The following is a 21,159-nucleotide window of genomic DNA, read 5'->3' as shown; positions in this document are numbered from 1 at the left end:
GTAAGAATCAGTATAGTATCTCTTGTCACTTGTGTGTGAGAGAGGAAAGATCAATATTAAATAAATATGACAAAAAAATATGATTATTTTAGTACGATTCTAATTATAACTACATTCGTTTTTTCGGTTAAAATGAAATATGAGACAAGTCGGTTATTCGGAAAAGCCAAGTCTCTCCGATCAGCTGCTGAGCAACCGGGACACGCCGGTCAAGGTAATATTGCGTCGGTATTAAGTTTACACTGTGGGCGCATTATTGCTGCGAATGGCGTATTTTGACGTCTCAGTAGGTGTTGATAGTGACTTGCCAAAGCACCGACTAACAAATTTAAATTATTTCTCTACATGATATGATATTTAATATACACTACACGTAAACGGTAAACATGTATTTCCATTCTTGAAATGGTTTACTAGTAAGGTCTGTATAGTGTTTTAAAATTAGTTTTACGTATGCAGATTGTGTACTGTGTACAAGAGCGCAAGTTGTAAAAGATACGTAAGTACAAGGGTATAACTTAAGGTCCAACCCGAAAATGATTTTCCCTTCCCTTATGAAAAAGAAAAAAGCACTAGCTTTTATTCAAAACACAAATCTTTTTAACCCGGGCATCAATCAAGAATCACGATGTGCGTTTTTATTTTAAAATGTGTAAAGTTGCAATCAAAATTATACAAAGGCACACGCTTGCCTGTCATTAACGTAGTTAACGCTAAAAATGCGTTTAACCCAAAATGTCTAAAGTTGAAACCCGGGCTTTAACGGGTTTAAACCCATCCAAGTCATGTAATTAAAATGCAGAGCAGAGCCCAACAGTTACAGCACCCTAATAAGACACCTTCAGTTCAGTAATAGCGTTGCCAGTAATCATAGTAATCTAGCCCAGTCGATGATTTCAGGGGATGACTGATGAGCCGATGGAGAAGAAAATTCTCACCGGAGTAACGAAATTCACATTAACCCCAGCCCCTGGCTGTTTGAGATCTCAGCAGAAATTTCTGTAAAACATATTTTCGAACGTTTTTTCACACCTGTGCACTGAAATTCTCTCCGGGGAAAATGCTCGGAAATCATCACTGATCTAGCCGACTTTTAACAACGTCATAATTTTTTGTGCATGAAGGTCATCTGCAACACTCATTAATGACTTTTCAACCCCACGCTAATATACAATCAAAATAACCACCTAGTGTTTTATTGCAGATACTCGGCAAGACGTATTATTTTATCTCTACCATTTTTAGATCCTGCACCCTTGTACAGCTCTGAAAAATAAGCTCTATTCAATGTTGGTTTGCTTCCACCAGAGGGATAATTAATAATTTTTGGATCCGGTGAAGAGTGTTTGTCCTCTAATTTTTAAAGATTTTTTTCTCAATTATGTACAGAAATACGATATAACTGTCATTAAAACAATTATGTTACTGTCACGGATAATAATGAATAATTATCGTTGCCAGAAAATTTGAAAGGAGCTGAATAAGATTTTACAGAAAATCAGTCATATATAGATAGACTTCGTGTACATACGTTTAACTTAGAAATGTACAAAGGGATAACCGGAATTCGCAAGAGCGGAATCTTTTATGCATATTGTTTCATTTTTTGACAAGGTTAGCTGGATGGTCTACTCTGTGACCTGGATTATTAACTATTACTACAAGGTCAAAATCTAGGAAAATATTCAAATTTACTTGTTCGAGTAATTATTATATAAACAATAATGAAGTCTCAAATCTCGCTTTCGAATTTTATATGTATTCATTTTTTACAGATATTCAATAAAATGAAAGACGCACAACAGAAGAAACTAAGTGGAGCAGAAGGAAGGAAACGAAGGAAGCTCCAAGAACAAGAATGTGCGAAATCAAGCAAAATTCTAACTGCATTTTTGAAAAGAGAAGACTGTTGTCAATCATCAAAATCAACAGAGGATGTACCGATTCCCACATCACATAATTCTACTAAAGTATTGGAACAATAAAAATTAGAAGATAAATGCAGCAGAGATTTTGATTCAAGGGAGCCAGATTTAGATAACATGGAATACCAAAGTTCATCAAATTCTGAAGAGAATTTATTATCTGATCCAGTCCAGAAGACAAGCCAGTATGTACTAAAGGTGTATCTGAAGTAATCCTCTATCAAGGCTTCCGATATTTGAAATTTGACCAGACTTCGGGAAAAGCAATCATGCCAGATGCACTTCTCGTGGAAATTGTGGAGAAGGGGTCGATTTATTTTCAAAATAGTGCTGGACCTTTCGCGCAAAAAAAATAATAATAATAATAATAATAATAATAATAATAATAATAATAATAATAATAATAATAATAATAATAGATCAATGACTTCAGCATGGTTTAAGAAACAATTGGGAAAGGGAAATGGAAATACTGTCAATCGATCATGGTTGGTGTATTCCCCTGTGAAGGGTGCAGCCTTTTGTTTTTCGTATTTGTTTTTCACATCAAAGGATGCAATCAGCAAGTGTTCCTCTCTTGAAACTGAAAAGGGTTTTGAAAGTTGGAGAAAACAAGAAAAAATTACGACACATGAGAATTCGCAAAGACATCGTACTTCTTTCACAACGTGGAAAGAAATGGAAAAGAAGTTAACAAACAACGAAGGTTTAATTGATTTACAGTTTCAAAGTCAAATGGTTACGGAGAATGAGAAATGGCGGCGAGTGCTTAAGAGGGTGTTACGCTGCATAAAATATTTGGCCAAACAAAATTTGGCTCTAAGAACACACAGAGAAAGTATCACTGACAATGAAAAACAGGAGGAGAATCACAGAAATGCTGGGAATTTTATAGAACTTTCGAAGCTTGTCGCCGAGTTCGATCCAGTCATGAAAAGCCACCTATTGTATGTACAACAAAATCAAGGATCAACCTCCTACCTCTCACCAGAAATACAAAATGAGTTCATACAGCTTTTAGCTTCAACAGTTAAGTGAGAAACTTATACATGACATCCTAAAAGCCAAATATTTTGGAATAATGTTTGATACAACTCCTGACACCGCTCATCGAGACCAAATGTCGGAAACCATTCGATATGTAGACATAGATTTTGAGAAAAAAACTGTTGTGGTAAAGGAGTCTTTCTCAGGGTTCATTCAAACACACAAAAAGGATGCAGCAAGTGTTGCAGAAACAATCTTGCAACAACTGGAAAAGGATAGGATACCTTTCGAGGACTGCCGATCACAGTGTTATGACAATGCATCAGTAATGTCTGGTTACAAATCAGGAGTGCAAGAAAGGCTTGCAACAATTAACCCAAAAGCTAAATTTGTTAACTGTGATAACCACACTCTTAACCTAGTTGGGATTCATGCTGTTAGTCACGAAGTAGCAGGCGTAACGTTTTTTGTACTGTGCAAGCTATATATGTTTATTTTTCAAGGTCCACTCTTCGATGTGAGAGGCTGAAAAGTTATCTTGCAGTGAAGTCAGAGTCAGAAACTCGTTGGAGTACCAGCGTGGAAGCTGTTAAACCGATACATGATAAAGTAGAAGAATTGGTAGAGCTTCTGGAAAATATTGCAGAGGATCGGGACGAAAGTTTAGAAACACGAAGTGATGCAGCTCAGTTAATACATCGTATTTTAACATTTGAATTTTTGGTTCTTCTTCAGTTTTGGAATATTGTACTTCTCAAGATCGATCGAGTTCAGAAAAGGCTTCAAGATCACACCATGAATTTCCATAATGCTGCATAAGATCTTCAAACTTCACAAGAGTACTTTCTAGAAAACCGTGATGCTATATGCGAGGATTCTCTTGAAAGAGAAAAGGAAATCTGTAGTACTTTTGACTTCCACATTGAGAGACGGCAGAGGAAAAAAAAGAAATTTCCTGGAGAAGCAACAGAGAATGTAGGGCTTACAGCAGAGACTGAAATGGTGCGAGTGATGAATAGTATGATTGATAAAGTTCACACAGAAATGGGAAGCAGATTCACCAACTTGAGAAAATTGGACTCCAGTTATGGCTTTCTTTTAGATGTGAAGGACTAATGAAAATATGTTGAAAGAGAAATATATTTCCATGGGATGCTTTTATGATACAGACATTGACGGCTTGGAAATGTGCAATGAAATAGTGGATTGTCGAATGCTACTCAAAACAAGGGCTGATGTTCACATATCGACACCAGAAGATTTGCTTCGCTCCTTGTGCAGTATGAGGATGGTGTGTTTCCAAATCTAAGAGCAACATCAATTGCCAGTTGTGAAAGACCCTTTAGTAAGCTAAAGCTTATCTACTCCTACCTAAGATCCTCTATAGGACAGGGAAGATTGTCTTGGTTCTGCACTACATCAAACTATTTTTAGTTTCTGTTAAATTTCCGGTTTGTGTTCAAAGTATAATTAATGTTTATTTTTCTGTTCGCTGTTTAATGTAATGTTTATGTTCGCAATGTTGTTTGAGTAACATTTAACTATAATATAAATTAATGATAACATTTGTATTCTTCATTTATTCTTCTTTATTATTCAGTCATGCCTATGTATTAATATTCTTGCTAACCCTGTCCGTACCTTAAAATTCCAAGTGTTTATGTGCTAAAACTAAAAAATATGCATGAGAGCGTGACTAACAATAGCACACCTCATAGAAGTGGAAGTGAGGGACCCTAGTAACACTCAAGTCTGCATATGTATATATCCCATATACATTGCAGAAATGTATATGCAAACTTTTTTTAAAGGGGGGGTGCAAAATCTGTCTTTGTCCCCGGGCGCTGGAAACTGTCCTCACAAACATACTCATAAAGAGCATTGTATTTGGTTTAAAAAATGTTCATTCAATAAGAAAAGCCAAATTAAGTTTTGATTGTTACTTTCCATGTATGTAATAAAGTAATCTCAGATTACATTTCTTCTGCAATTTTAAATTAGCTCTTTCCCTTTTCCTTAAAATAACACACAAGAACATTTAGTTAGTGAGGGCTTGGGATTAGGCTCCATATTATGTCTCTGTGCACTTACACTTTCTTTGCCTATAAATAACGGACTCTCCGTTTAGTTCACCTATCAATCGATACTTTGTGCATCAACATGGCTCAAGCATGATTACATTCGTGCCAGACGCATCATTCTTACAGAATATATGGCTTTTACTATACTTTTATCTTCCTACAAGTATTTACCACTCGTACATCACAGAGGGAAAACAAAGTCAGCAAACAAAATAAATACACATTGACAACTAATCCTTGTCTGACAATTAATCCTTGTGAGGAAAGACAAAAATCATGATAGTTCTTTCATAGGTGCTTATAAAGGAGGAAAGAGAAAAAACATGGGCAACAACAAATAAACAAAACCAAGAAGAAACAAATAATAACAATACTAATATAGTGAAAATGCAATGAGGTATCAACACGGACAATGTAACATCTATCCGGCTATATACAACAGCAAAGTATAGAAAGTATGATTAAATAGCAGGATCGGCATCCTCACTACTCCTCCGCTTTAGGCACAATTAAGATATTTTTTTATTATTATTAATTACCTGGGTGGTAAACTACATAATCTTCACTATTCGCCTCAGAATCCCTTCCCCTTATAATCTGTTATGTGATTTGTGACGATGCAAGGTCGGCTTAACTGATGTTCATTTTCCTTCAAATCCTTTCAACAAATGAAATAAAAATTTCACTACTCGAACATTTTAAAAGAAATTATTCAGTATGGTTATATTATTTCATTATGGGCTCTACAAAGATTTGACTACAATTTCACAAAATAGCGAATCCATTCATTAACACTATCTTCAGATTGATATTATGTTCAGATTCATAAAGGTTAGCTGCACTTATTATTTTTATTTTCTTCAAATTTCTTCCTTCCTCATAGTTCAATCAACCACTGGAAACTGAAAACTATTTTCACCTGGGTTTGCAGCTTCCATCGTCGGTTGTTCCATGAATCAGGCTTTCTTCCAGTACCCATTTCAATATGGGTCCTGAAGTGACCGTCAGGTTTTCCACCAAATTAAGGTCATATATTTCTTTCCTCTACACACTGTGCTCTCCTCCTTCTGTTATGGTCAAAGCTATACAAATGTCAAAGCCATGAGTAATTTAGAAATTCCTAGTTTCATCTTAAGTATAAAGGAACCAAGAAAGTTCAGTCGCTTTTTGTGGAGGTCTGTGTTCCATTGGCCCTCACACCGTGAGTTGAATGTGAATGCAAATAAGGCGAAGGTCTGTTGTTGATATGGGTATATCCAACATACTACCTGGTTGTGACAGTTCAGTTACACCGTGAACCTGCGTAACGACAGAGTGAACATGTGACCTCCACAGAGCGTCATAAGGGGGTGTAAGCTGTACGAATTCAAAATGGGGTCAAACGTCGCTGCAGCGGGGCGGAAGATATGCCAGGCCATTGCTGAGGGTGTTGTGACTACGCGGACAGTGCATCGGTGGTTTAACAAGCTTAAGGACGGTGACGAAACACTCGACGACGCACCACGTGCCGGAAAACCAACATATGTACAAAATGAAGATCTTCACGCAGCCATTGAGGCGAACAGTGGCCAGACATGTGAGGAATTGGGACTACAATTCAGTGTGAGTGGAGAAACCACTCGGCAGCACTTCCTTCAACTTGGGAAGCACTACAAGTTGGGCCGATGGGTTCCACATGATTTGACTCCGGGTCAGAAGGCAACGCTCTGTTTCTTTGCTGTCTCGTCTAAGGAGCCATTTCTGAACAGGATGTTGACATGTGATGAGAAGTGGGTCCTGTACGAAGCTCCACGGCACCGTCATCATTGGTTAGCATCCCACGAACCGGTTCCAAAACAGCCGAAACCACCACTGCACCAAAAGAACATCCTCCTGTGTGTTTGGTGGACTGCTTGCGGCATCGTGCATAGGGAACTGCTACCAGCTGGTCAGACCATCAATGCAACTGTGTACTGTGAGCTGTTGGCCCGTGTTCAAGAAAAACTCAAAATTCTGGAGCCAGAACTTCTGAATCGCAATGGGGTCGTCCTGTTACAGGACAACGCTAAGCCGTACATGGCTAGGATGACTCGGAACACCATTCTACGCCTTGGATAAGAAACACTATTGCATCAGCCATACTCCCCGAACATTGCACCATCCAATTATCACCTGTTCCATTCCTTTGACAATCATCTTAGAAGATGGCAATTCAAATCCCTAGTAGAGGTGCAAAATGCACTTGATACCTTCATCGCTTCACCGCCCACCAAGTTCTACCGCAACGGAATCCATAGCCTACCAGAACGTTGGCAGAAGGTCGTTGATGCTGACGGGGACTATTTTTGACCTTCCAGGTATGTCTTAGGTGACATATTGATGTTCGAAAGTGGTGGGTGAAAAAGCGACAGAACTTTCTTGATTACCTTATAAATTGATTTAATATTTCGCAAGAAATAAAAGAGTTCATAGTTTTAATTAAAAGAAAAGATTGTTATTACTAATTTCAATATTTTCCTACTTAATTTGTATAAGGCTGTTCCCAACCTCGATAGTCACTTGTCCCAAGATAGCGGTTCTGCGCTTTAATAAGCAGCAGAGCATAACATTAGGTTAGAAGTAGTGTATTTATTTCGTTTATTTATTTTTAGTTCTAATGTAATTCTGAGCATTTATTATTAACAAAAACTATGTACATCATATTACAAATATAAAAAAATGTCCATACTCAGTTTTAAAACACAACATTTTACGTTCACATGTATATGACCACGGGTGCGATCATGTTTCTTTACATTCTGCAAGCAGTACGCATAGGCCGAATTGATTATAAACATTTTCTTTTCTATGCTTCCAAAACCGAATCATTAAATATTACACACCCCATAAGGTCTAGAACAAATTATAATCGTATTAATTAATACTTAATAGTGTTTTGATAGTGAAATATAATTATGCAAAGGAAGAAATGCGGCAAGGCATAATACACTGCCCGTAATCTTACCATACTACCGATCCATAAACGATCTCCGCAATGGTGTCAAAACCAGGATTGGTAAAAACCATGGTTCTTATTGAAAAAAACAGAAAACCCGGTATTTTAGTTCAAACCAGCTTTTTTTTTTTTTTTTTTTTTTTTTTTTTTTTTTTTTTTTTTTTTTTTTTAAATAATATTTGCTTCATGTATTTATATCACATATGGACAGAAACAAGCTTGTTTCGCCTTGGTGTTATTATGCAACAACCGAGTTATGCTGGAAGGGGTCACTTAAGCTTAAAGCGGAATCCAAACCGCTTTCTGCTTACATCCGAGAGAAATTGTCCTCCATATGAACTCGAAACCGGAACTAATTGGCCACAAATGCGATACGTCTGCCGACTCACTCATGAAGGACTCCTGATAAAAATACGTTGCACTAATATAATACATACTTGTTAATATAATTGTCAAAGAGTCATTTCATAAGGACAAAAAGATAAACAGTCGCACAAGTGAAACCATTATACAGAATTACATATGGTCAATTTCAAAATACTGCAGAGTACAGAAGAACTAATTAAGTTCAAATTAGTTCACTACGACTTTTATTAGTTCAAGTTAAAGAAATACAAAACTTAATTTGCATATCAACAAGAAAAGTGAATAAAGATACGAATTATTTGAGTCCACTTTGGCTCCGATCCATTTATACATAAATAGATACCAAAGATACTTCTAATTTCAATAAATGCCTCTCATGCGGTTTGAATAAATGCTTAAAAAAGTACGGCAAGTCGACGTATTTTATCAATAGTAAACATTATTAAAACGAAACAATATTTAGAATTTTCCTTTGATTGCAATTGCGTAAGATTAATAACTATAAAAAAATCACAAAAGAAACATTCATAAACTTATATACATACATACATACATATATATATATATATATATATATATATATATATATATATATATATATATATATATATATATATATATATATATATATATATATATACATAGATAGATAGATATAGATATATATTGATTTTGTAGTATAATCTCTTTGAGTAATGAATGGCGAATTTAGGTCTGAATATGATACGAATAATATACGGGAGTGAAAGGTGATAACCCACAAATGTGTGTTCATCAAGATTTTACGAACACTTATACCTTTACGATAGTTTTACGTTTTTGGTTTAAACCATTTGTTTTTTTGAAAAAAACAACTGGTTTAAACCACCTTGGTTTAAACCAGCCAACCCTGGTCAAAACGGTGACTTCTAAACTGGATTTTCAACCGCGGGAAGATTGGGAAGACCGCAGGAGCAAATCTGGAGAATGCCACGTGTGGAAGTGAGATTATGTTACGTTAAATCTTGGCATTAAAACTCGCTATTGATAGTCTGACCACTGGGGATGAATTCTCGTTGCATAATGCCACGAATGTCGAAAAACCGATAAGTATACACTTGGTTGAACTGTAGACCTGCCTCGCCTTTCTCGATTGTGAGATGATGCGCTCTTCCACTGAGAAGACTGTGGAACAGAATAACTAAATATTTTTTGTGTTATGGAAAAAAAAAAAACAGAATCAACTGATATTTCTTCCCTAAAATCGAAATGTTTTAACAAGCATAAAATCCCTCCCCCCCAAAAAAAATAAGGTGGAAGAAAACTTCAGTACTTTTCTTTCTTTTAAGAAAATCGAGCTCTTTGCATCTATTAAAAAAATATATATAATTATGCAAAGATTATTTTAAGATTACTAAAATTCTGGATGAGTTTCAAAGTAAGGAAACTCATATTGAAAAAGAACAGTCACCAGTGGTTCTTTGTATTACTGTCTGCAACATTGGTACGTTGATGGATGGTTCAGAGGAGTACTGTTCTTTTCCAGTAGTTAATATGTTTCCCGTAATTTCTTTGAGTAATAAAGAAAATTCATGTTTTATCAGATTTCGAATAAATACTGCTTTGTAAAAAAAAAATATATATATATATATATAAATAAATAAATAAAAGTCATAAAGAGTGAAACTGTACTCAAGTTGCTTCACTTTTATATGGAATAATGTTACAAAAACAAAAAAGAATCTGATCGATGGACTGACGGGAATTCGTATCCTGATTGCCAGACAATGGTCTATCGTGTGAGCTACGCTCAATATAATCAGCCTTGTATGTTTGCTACTTGTTTGTTATTTATTCTCCAAACTATTTAACCTTGAATTTTTTGGCTTCTGTTTCAACAGGTTCTCCACTTTTGCTTAAAATTTTATACTACTGCACATTTTAATTAAAGGATTCTTCGGAGATAAAAATTCACATCTTACAAACACAGTTCTTTCAGACATACATATTTATTCGGAACATTAGTGAAACCCAGTTACACACCCACGTAGTTCGCATCACTTGCTTACTTTATAGCAGGCGCTGGACTGCTTGTCCATCGTTTGCACGCAGCATGTCATACGACACAATAAATTACGAAATAATTTCCTCAAAGTTACAGGGTTCTTGCTATTAATTGAGTGCGTAATGTTTGCCTGAATAGTTTCTGCATTGTTATAGAACACATATTTTAAATAGATTCACAAGGAATAATCGAGTGGAAAGAGTTCGGGATAACAAAGGGGCATAAACCCCTCTCAATTATCTTAACACGAAAAAACTGTCAATGCACACAATTGTTGTTTCATGTGATGAATGACTTGTTTGCCAATAAGTTGATACCAATATAACTTTAGTTCTTTTCGAACACGAACGTAGTCTTTACACGATGTTTATGTAAACAGCACTAATGATATGGAAGAAAACGAGTCCAATAATCATGAACACCATATATCAATTTTCACTGAATGAAGTGACTTTTAATGGAAAGCATACAGGTTTACACTTGTCCATATTCTGCACTTCTGGCTGTTCACATACCGACATAGATGAAACCACATTTCATCAGAAAAGGACACTCTGTCAAGTTAATTTCGTGTTGTGAATGTCTTATGAAACCACCTGCAAAATAGTACTCTTACCAGTGTATCCAGTCTTTTAATTCTTGTATGACACGAACTTGGTGGAGACGTGTTGCTAACCAGCATACAATACAAATAACCAAATGAACTATACTGGCTTAAGAGACTAAAAATTGAGTTAGTTTCAATTATCTTTTTTTCTATAATGCACAGACATTCACGATACACTTTGCGGTGAAGTTTGGTGCACAGAGTGTTGGTAGCAGAACATAAATTTTCGGAAAACTACGTGTTCACGCTGACTTCATAGAAGTTATTTAACTGTCAACCTATATATTGTAAACACAACCAATCGACCTATACCGATATTTGAGCACTGCCATGTCTAAAACTACAAAAGAAGTTCTCATAGCATTGAATTTTGGATACATTTTCGGGTATAGAAAAAGTTTGCAACAATTTTCCTCTATACTTAAAGTCATTCTCACCCTCTTCACGTGCATGTTTACGTATGCAACGTATTTCAAAAATGAAATGAAATGAAATCTTTAAGTTTAACGTCCCACGGTTATGCCGGTTAGACTAAAGGAGACGGAGATAATGAGAAATGAGTGAAATGGTGGAATGAAGAAAGTGGAAGGAAACGGGAGAACCCCGAGAAAACCCACGAGCACGGTGTTTGTCCACCACAAAGTCCACACGGCGCGAGCTGGGATCGAACCAGGGACCCGAGCACCGGAGGTGAACGCTCTACCACTGAACCACCGCGTCTCTCAACGTATTTCACTTCCTCGAAGAAATATATTACAGAATTACGCTTTCTTGAGCGCAACTCACATTCGTATTACCCGTTACATTCCCGAGTTATAACAGTCCAACGTTCACGAGACATTAAGTAAATAAATAAATAAATAAATAAATAAATAAATAAAATAAAATAAAATAAACTTGCAAACATCCATAAACTACACTATAAAAGATTCCGAATCACCGCATAAAATAACTTTAGGTCTGTGAAAAAAGAAAGTTCAATACTTCTAGGTTTGGCTCACTTAATAATTCTTTACTTAACCTCATACAATGTCCGCGGGTAATATAATGCTATCTGTTGTAAACCATGGTAGCTGTATCTATAAGAAATATTCTTACACTGTTTTCAAAACATAACAATGAGGTATGTCATTCAAGTTTCTAAGTATTTTATAAGGATTCATCTAAAAAGTCAAAAAATAATAATAAACACACCACCAAACAACGAACTTGTATAATCCTCAAATGTTTATGGTTTAAATTCGTTTCATTTTATAAAAGTATATGCTAATATACAATCAAATAATAGTTTTTTTTTTTTTTTTTTTTTTTTCACACAGCACAGCACAGCAAAAGCCTTGCGATCGTAAAGTATAATGTTTAAATACTGGTTTCAATTCGTCGCAGCTTATACAAGTAGAAGCTAATCTGTAATCAGAAGATGATTTCAGTTCTTGTGTGTAACTTTAGGGTGAAAATCTTGCGTAGATGTATAATATGATGATTGATACTTTTTCTTTCTTGATTTCCTTTTACTATTAACTATAATTTAGACTTTTTCTTTAAAACGGACAGTTTTAAACCAGTCATATAAACATACAATCTTTTCACAACAGTTTACATACCTTCTTGATAAAATGTGTCCAGTAGCTCTGAATCTGCAACAGGCATTACTTCACGGCGTAAATTAACTTTTCTTCCAACAACGAGTGGAACCCGATGGAAGCCTAAGAGCAGACCTAAATGGAATGCTGCTACTTCAGCATTATGGCGATCCTTTCCCGCATAAACAGGACCCTGTATGATTTCATTTCGAGAGTACCTACGAACACCAAAATTAATCGCTACACAACAAACAAACACCGAATCCAGTTGCATAAACTTACTAAGTTTAACAACAAGTAGTCACGTATTCCAAAATGCTAATTTAAACTTTGATAATTATATTCGAGTATATATTCCATAAAGCTCATTAAAAACAAAACTGAAGTAACAATTAATGTGATTTAGATGAGTTTATAAGTATACAGTATCAAGGAGTTTTAATACTTGCACCTCTGCTTTGCATTTCCATTCTACATGTATATACTGCATTCCCATTATTAACAATAACATTGAATTAATAATGTGTCTGATGAAGGCAAAGTTAATTTGCCGAAACGTGCTATTATTTATTAGTTAATATATGCTTTGGTCAGAATTAGTTTTTTATTGTATACAAGAAGTTCCAAAGCTAAAATGAGTGGTATTTATATTTTGTTTAGTTTGTATCTCACTAACTTTTAGCCTAATAGAGACTGGATATCAGATTTGTAACTTCATCCAGATATTTTTACGATTTCGACTAGTATTTTACGTGTCGAGTCCTGAAAGGAAGCTGTATGAAGCATCTTAATTTGATTTCTCAATTTAAAAACTCGAACCAGATTTTAACGTTTCCTTGTGCTATCTTTCGCCGAAGAGAACACCCTATCCTGCACCTAGCCTTCTCCCCATTCTGTATCATTAGCCAAGTTAATACATCTCCGATTTCCTTTTATTTTATTTGTTTATTTATTTATTTATTTATTTATTGTTTGTTTGTTTCGTAACCTATGCTGGAAACAACCCTGGTCCTCTCATTCATAAAACATTCTACCCTATGAATGGATAAGAAACAATGCCGCTTCATTATCCCATCATCGTACAAATTCTGTCATTGCTGACAAGGCAGCTAAAGCGCAAGCTAAGAAAGCTTCATGTACCGCAATTTTTTCCTATCGACCTATTTGTTCTCATGTATGAAAACAATCTTTTTTAATACACTAATCAATTCACAACCTTTTTCTTTTCCATTCTAGGTTCTTCCATCATAATTTCTAGCACGTCCTTCAGAATATACATTTTTCTCAAACACTAACCTACCCAGTTTCTCTTCCTTTGTCATGATTATCTTTAATAGTATTTTCTCCTCTATTTTCCTATTTAAAGCTTTCTATTGCTCGTAGTATTTGTTTCCGTGCCGCTGGGTATGATACTCCACACGAAACATTTAACCAGCCTTTGTTTAAGATTCCTTATTCAAGGATCCACAAACAAATCTTTTCCTTCCTAAAGGCTTAATTCGCTGTTCCCATACTTACTTTTACTACTCGTTAGCGCTTCAAATCCTACAACATAGGTATCGAAAACTGGCCACCTGTTTGGTTTTCTTTCCTTCTACCTGTATTTCTATAGTTCACACAAACTGCTTCATTTCAATTGTCATTACTGTTAACTTTTTAAACACTTCTTTATAATCTATATTCGTCAAAACTTTTCCTCAAGTTTTCTAGCATCACGCTAAGTATCAGTTCAGACTCCGTAACAAGAGCCATATCTAGGGTCCCTACGGTTTCTGATGATAAAAAAAAAAAAGAGATTGACTGTCCATTTTGTGAAGTTGGCCTACTCCTCCCATAAAGTCGACCCTTCCTCACCAATTAGATAATTTCTCTTCAGCATACTTTTTTGTACTGACTGCTTTTATTTTCATATATATTGTCACTATTTATTTTTTTCGTTTTCTTTTTTAAAAAAACTCCACAATTGCCTACAAACAAAATCATATACATCTCTTCACATAAAATATCTACAAATATGACTAAACTTTCAAACAGAAAAGGAAATCGGCCGTTTATTCGAATTAAAGCGATTAAATTATAATTAAAACAGGATTAACGCAAAATCGTGACCAAACGCCACGCCAAGTAGTTACTGCAATTTACGTCGAGGGAGCGCTTTTCTTCTTGATCTTTTTAGTTTGGTATGACCTCTCCTTTACATCTGTTTATCGTTTCAGACGCATCTTCTCTTGTTCCAACTCGTTCAGTTGTGCATCCAACAGTCTCTTTCTTCTCACATTTCTTTTTGTTGTGCTCACTTATCTCTTCCTTCTGCTGGTTCAAGTACTCTTCGTGGCGACGCTGGAACATTTCATCATAATGTATCCTTAGGTGCATTTCATCTCAAATCAGGCAAAGGGGTGTCAGGTAAACATTAGCAATATCGTTAAAAAAAAAAATATATATATATATATATATATATATATATATATATATATATATATATATATATGTGTGTGTGTGTGTGTGTGTGTGTGTGTGTGAAAGGCCCGTGTGTGCAAGATATCCACAATCAAAGATGGCGCCGTGCACCGAAAATGACACCAATGAAAATGCAAGAAATCAGCCATAACTCAGGAACCGTTACTGATACAGCAATGATTCTTGCACTGTTGCAAAGGTAATTAAATCTACATCTACTTGCGATAAGCATGTTGCCCTACAGCGAAAGGCATTGTGGGAATTAAGAAAAATGGCGGGAAAAAATTGCAATTTTCAAAAATCAATAACTCAAAAACTCCACCCTCATTTTTTTTGAAACTTCGCAAAGATATTCAGGAAAGGGTACACTTTGAAATAAAAACGTAAAAAATGGCAGTATTTTGGTAGTATTTTTACAATGGGCCATAATGGAATATGATAGCGCACGGTCTGCAGCAAAACGGTACGCACGCAAACTACAACGTAGCGAAGTGTGCACATAATTGGGAACAAGGGAAGACCTCCAATGGAAGATAAAAATGTGTACTGTACTCATCAATGTAATTAAACTCCTTTCCAAATGCAGAATGCTGCCTCAACCTGCTGTAAGTCTGTTGGCTGAAAGGTATGCAACCGACCTGTGCTTGTGATAGGTAATATTCTTAAATTTAATTAATTTAACACAACCTCTATCGTTAAAAATTCACGTATATCATTATAAATAATAATTAAATAAGATGCCTGAACAGGGGGATGAGTCATTTTAAAAAGGACATTCTTCATAGACACTCGGCATCTGTCATCATGTTGTATCCATCGGAATCCACTTGCTGGACCATATGGATGCATGAAATTGACAGTAATATCATCATGCTCAAAATGTACACCAGTCACCATCCCAACTCATCAATTGTTATCGTAAACACAAGCAATAAATTCATTCTGAGAGAAGTCACCGACATGGAATGACTTTACTTGGGAACACACTGGGAAGAAAACAACTTGACCTATGTGATTCGCGTGTCTTGCCATAGTTACAATGCTGGGGCTTGCAACCAAAACGTGGTGGGATTGAATTCCATTAGCCGCTGGTACTTGCGTCTATTCATTCTGTTTTCTAGGTCTGAGTCCTACAAGTTCCTCAAGTGGCACATGTAGCAAAGTAATATTAGGCACATATTTACCGACTTCATCAATAAATGTTGTAGAATCTTGAATTAAACTGTCCTTACCTCGCAAGTTGTGTGTTGATGCAAAATGTTTCACCAGCCCACCAATGCCGTCACATGACCCTTTCCCATGTCCTGTTGCACTGAATAACCATTTACATTGCACCTCATTCATATTTGTTCCAAACTCAAATAGGTGATACCTGTTTTTAAAATGCAATGCCGCTCTATGTGAAATATAAGTGACAGTCTGGCATTCGATACCACCTTGACCTAGATGTTCCCGTACCTTGTGGATTGCAAGTAAAGCATGAGCACTGTCATATGAAGTATCTTCCGAAATCACAGCATAACTTTTGACTCGTTTCTATGTATAAACAACGCAGGTAAATACTGAAATTTGGACGTTGTGCCAATGAAATGATTGTATTTCATTAGGAAGGACAAGGGACCAATTTTCCGGAAAACCAAAGTAGAAAACAATATGTAATTTTGATGCAATCTGTTTCTCCTTTCCAATTACTTCTCCCTGTATTCTGTGCACATACTTATGGTAAACACCTTTTGTATTTCCTGTATATAATTATCAATGGGCCAAGTACTAAAACTGACTTCATCTTCTTTCAAATCTTCTAAGTATAATGATTCAACTGTTAGTCCCTCAGCACCTGGACAGGAACAACATTCTTGGAACCTGCATGTCTGTGTAGGTTCCTGATATATACACAATTTGTACAACTCATCCACGTGAACGGGACGCCTCAACAAATTTTGCAGGCTGGTGCTAGGAGATCCACATTACAACCGTATACGCAGCCACACACTTTCACGGCTAGGTTGAATCTTAACCCATTTCGGTCGAAGAGAATAAAATTTCGTGCGACCTACTTCCACCTCTGGATGCTGTTTCATCATGAAATATGCTTCCTTCACAGAACATGTCATGAACCGCTTCACTTTTTGTATTCGCACATTTTTCTCCGTAACAAATACATCACCTTTATTTGGACTCTGGTAGGTACATCCTTTGTCATCATCCAAATAATATGTCAGACAAGTATTGATGTCTCTTTCTGAAACTAGGTGATCACAATGTGGATCAGGTTCAACCCATATACCACTATCTTTTTTCAGGGTCCGTGAATTGTCTACCATCTTTTTCGTGACAGATGGTATTATTGACAACAGTTCCTGCTTGGTATATATATCTGGGACTAACGATAACAGTTGCAACTGAAGACCCCTGTTTTGCTGTTCTGTTTTTGCGTATGCAGTACTGATATGTTGTTCCCAGGATACACGTGATGTATATCTCTTTTCTTTCTTTCTTTTCCTTCTTTGGCGAAACAGCGTATACATCTGCAATTGCTTCACTAATCTGGTTTGTGGCATCATTAATTTGCTGCATTTTCCTCTTGGTATATGAATGTCGCCGGTGTTATAGCTGATGGATGTTTTAGTGGCGAAACGGTATTTGACATATTTAAGCTCGACACACTTCTGTTCAGATTAGATACATCTGTTTGCATTGGTTCATACTCACTATCTTCTTCATGTGGGTCATATTTATTAACAAGTGATGTATATCTCTTGTAGTTGTTGAGACATATAGAATCAGAAACACTAACTCTTAACAGCTGGAAATATTTTCTACAGGGTTGAAGATATATCACCTACTTTCTTGAATGTCTTTTCATCTTTCTTGTATGTTTTTGATTTGTAGCGGTTTTCATAGTCTTGCACTTTTGTACATGCTGGACAGTACACACAGTGCACAGCTCACCATCAGTAATCACAGGCAATAGTATTTCCGCAGGTAGATGTTGGTGTTTCCGACACTGGAACAAAAAGAAAAGTAATTAACGACCACTAATTCAATTGTCTTGGAATCTTATTATTGCTTTAAAATGTGTCTCCTGCCGTCCTTGCTGGATTCAGTGCTAGGAAACAGAATGATTAGACACAAGTACTATCAGCGGCTGGCACACAACAGACTTACAGCAGGTTGAGGCAGCATTCTGCATTTGGAAAGGAGTTTAATTACATTGGTGAGTACAGTACACATTTTTATCTTCCATTGGAGGTCTTCCCTTGTTCCCAAATATGTGCACACTTCGCTACGTTGTAGTTTGCGTGCGTACCGTTTTGCCGCAGACCATGCGCTATCATATTTCATTATGGCCCATAGAAAAAATACTACCATTTTTTACGTTTTTATTTCAAAGTGTATCCTTTCCTGGATATTTTTGCAGTATCAAAAAAAATTGAGGGTGAGGTTTTTGAGTTATTGATTTTTGAAAATTGCAATTTTTTCCCGCCATTTTTCTTAATTCCCACAATGCCTTTCGCTGTAGGGCAACATGCTTATCACAAGTATATGTAGATTTAATTACCTTTTATTACGGGATATGAAGTAAGGACAAGCTAGGTCATCTTTATTTCATGTGGAAATTCACCCAAGCATCAATGGAAGCCAAGCTACCTTCAAGAGTTCACTGCCTGATGTTATTAACACCGATATTCAGTTGTACGTCGCTAGCTGACTTTATATCGAAAGATAAATTAACTATTGCTTTGCTGTTATTGAGGAAGTCTTTGTACTTGTAATTTGTAATAAACAGTGGTAGCGACCTTCAGAACCTTCACCCTTTAACAGTCTCACACGCGACGCTTTTAATTTGCTTTGTTAGATCAATTGGTTCGACCTCATTGGCCCCTCATAGTCAGGCTACTACAAGACATTGTCCGTTTAGTTCGTTTACCCACGACACGATGTTACAACAAGGAAGTAATGATTACAGAAGTAAGTACTTTGACTCAGGTGAGTTTCATTTTGGTTCATTTACCTGTCAACGTTAGCAGTCTCAGGAGCAAGTTTGAGAACTTTGTGTTGAGTCGACGACATGTAGAAACATGGACTTGGTCAATGTCAGTTTTGGGTAATCGACCACGCTCAGGAAACTCTGTGGAGTCACCATCATCTCATTCTGACGTCAGAGGGACAGTCAGGTCAAAAGCAATTGAGAGAGCACGATCTGGGTCTTTTGGATCTCAAACACGACACGAGACACATGGAAGTCTCCCTGCCTTTGGTCCAAGTTTTCATCATGGACTTCAAGACAACCCAACCTGCAAGTCACTGGAACTTTGAGGACAGCGCCTAAAGATCACCTACGAGTAAAAAGGAGCAGAATGGAACGACTTCGAATTAGGGTGAGACTGTTCAAAATTAGTTGCTATTCCTTTGCTCTAATATATATTCCTTAACGCCCTTATTGCTACCAATTCTCAATGAAAAATGCATTGGTTATTTTCAAATTATTTTAACACTAAATTCATATTCGTTACCCTGTCTAATTTTGCTCATGGTTCTAGTCGCCTTAAGACTAGTGGTGGAGTCGCCCCATTTAGCATGTGCTTTATTGCTATGAATTTGGTATTGTTATCCCGCACCTTTTAGGTGCCTCTCGTTTCTATTCCGACAGTTAAGTTGTACCGGAACACTTTGCAACAGTGCAAGAATCATTGCTGTATCAGTAACGGTTCCTGAGTTATGGCTGATTTCTTGTATTTTCATTGGCCATCTTGGAATGTGGATATCACTGGCCCCATTGGGCATTTTTCTAAAATACCTTTGGAATGTTCATTGCACACATGGACCTTTCACATATATATATTTTTTAACGGTAATGCTAATGGTCACCTGACAACTTTTTCGTGATTTTGCCCGATTTGAGATGGAAAGACCCTTTAGATGATTTGCACGTGTTCAATATATCCTATTTCTTATACTTCTTTATGAATACACCTTACTGATACAATGATCTTTTCATTCATGTTTTCCATTAAAGAGTGATTTATTGACGGCCGTCACATCTCCATGCGAGAATGACAGTCCACATTTTTACTATCTTCCAAAATTTTTGTATTGTTCAGTGCCGGCAAGAAACTTCCTGTAAACGGTGTCAAGTCCTGATTCGTTTGAACTCTGAACAGACGAGGAATTTTAGGAAAATTAACCTAACGAATTAGAAGGAAGTTGAGACTTAACAAAATTGTTTATTAGCTCATACTGATGAAAATACTAAAAGTCCCCTACAATCCAACTTGTGCTTCGGCCACCATCTTGGAAAATGGCGACCAAATTTATGTTTTTTGGGAGTTACTTGAAAATCGTTACAGATATCAAAAAAATTCAAGAGACAAAAAATATTCTTCACAGAAAGCAAACATCTTTTGTATATAACATTTTTCTGTAGGATAAAAAAAGTTACACAAGATTGAAGCTTACCAATTTTGAATGTTATTGAGGATTATGCAAAGTTCAAATAGATTTTTTCTAGTAGAATTGTTATTATTATAAAATATATATATATATATATTTTACCAGGGTAATTTAGTCCTCAGAGGTATCAAATATTATTTCCAGTGATGAATTCTCACAATTTGTTCCCTGTCACTGTCCACATATCAGCGATGCAACTCGGCTAGTTGTCGCCCGGGGCAAAAACTCACCTTAGCGTCCCCCGACCAACCAAACTAAAACACTCCCCGGCTATACCTGATATTGGTGTTACACAGTAATTTTCTTATTCCAGTTTTCTTCAAGTGGTAAAGCTTGATTTCAAAATTGCAGTACATAATATAATTGTCAGTACAAAATAGAATACCAAACTAATTAGTATTTGATTGCCAAACAATCTAAGATTAGCATGCTTCACAAATTCTTATAGTCTTATCATAACAACTACAAATCACAATGTTTTAGGAATTATATCGGGATGTGCATATGTGCAGAATGAATCAATAGTCTGCTGCTTTAGAATAGAATATTTAATTATGACAAACAGTCAAGCTATTGTCTCGAGTATTATACTCGGCATTTAGCAAATCTCTCAAGACTAAAAGTCCGCATCGAATGTTGTAACGTTAAGTCCACATGGGATCAAATTCGACCCCACAC

The 21,159-nt window shown here is 36.1% G+C and overlaps 1 protein-coding gene across 4 annotated transcripts in view; it reads right to left on the bottom strand.

Moving 5' to 3' along the window:
- The window catches only part of LOC145690555 (glycosaminoglycan xylosylkinase), a 117,170-nt gene that overhangs the window by 70,889 nt on the left and 25,122 nt on the right, over window positions 1–21,159 (bottom strand). For all 4 annotated transcript variants that reach the window (XR_014132241.1, XM_081765550.1, XM_081765547.1 and 1 more), the window contains exon 5: window positions 12,589–12,785. Coding sequence is in view for 3 of the 4 variants with exons in the window: in XM_081765550.1 (XP_081621676.1) it covers window positions 12,589–12,785 (197 nt within the window). In the remaining variant the exon portion in view is untranslated. The remainder of the gene's footprint in view (window positions 1–12,588; window positions 12,786–21,159) is intronic.

This window comes from Thermobia domestica, chromosome 7 (genome assembly GCF_964235325.1).
Source record: "Thermobia domestica chromosome 7, izTheDome1.hap1.1, whole genome shotgun sequence".
NCBI classification, from domain to species: Eukaryota; Metazoa; Arthropoda; class Insecta; order Zygentoma; family Lepismatidae; genus Thermobia; species Thermobia domestica.
The sequence above is the reverse complement of the archived record's forward strand: the minus strand, read 5'-3'. Positions and strand labels throughout refer to the sequence as shown.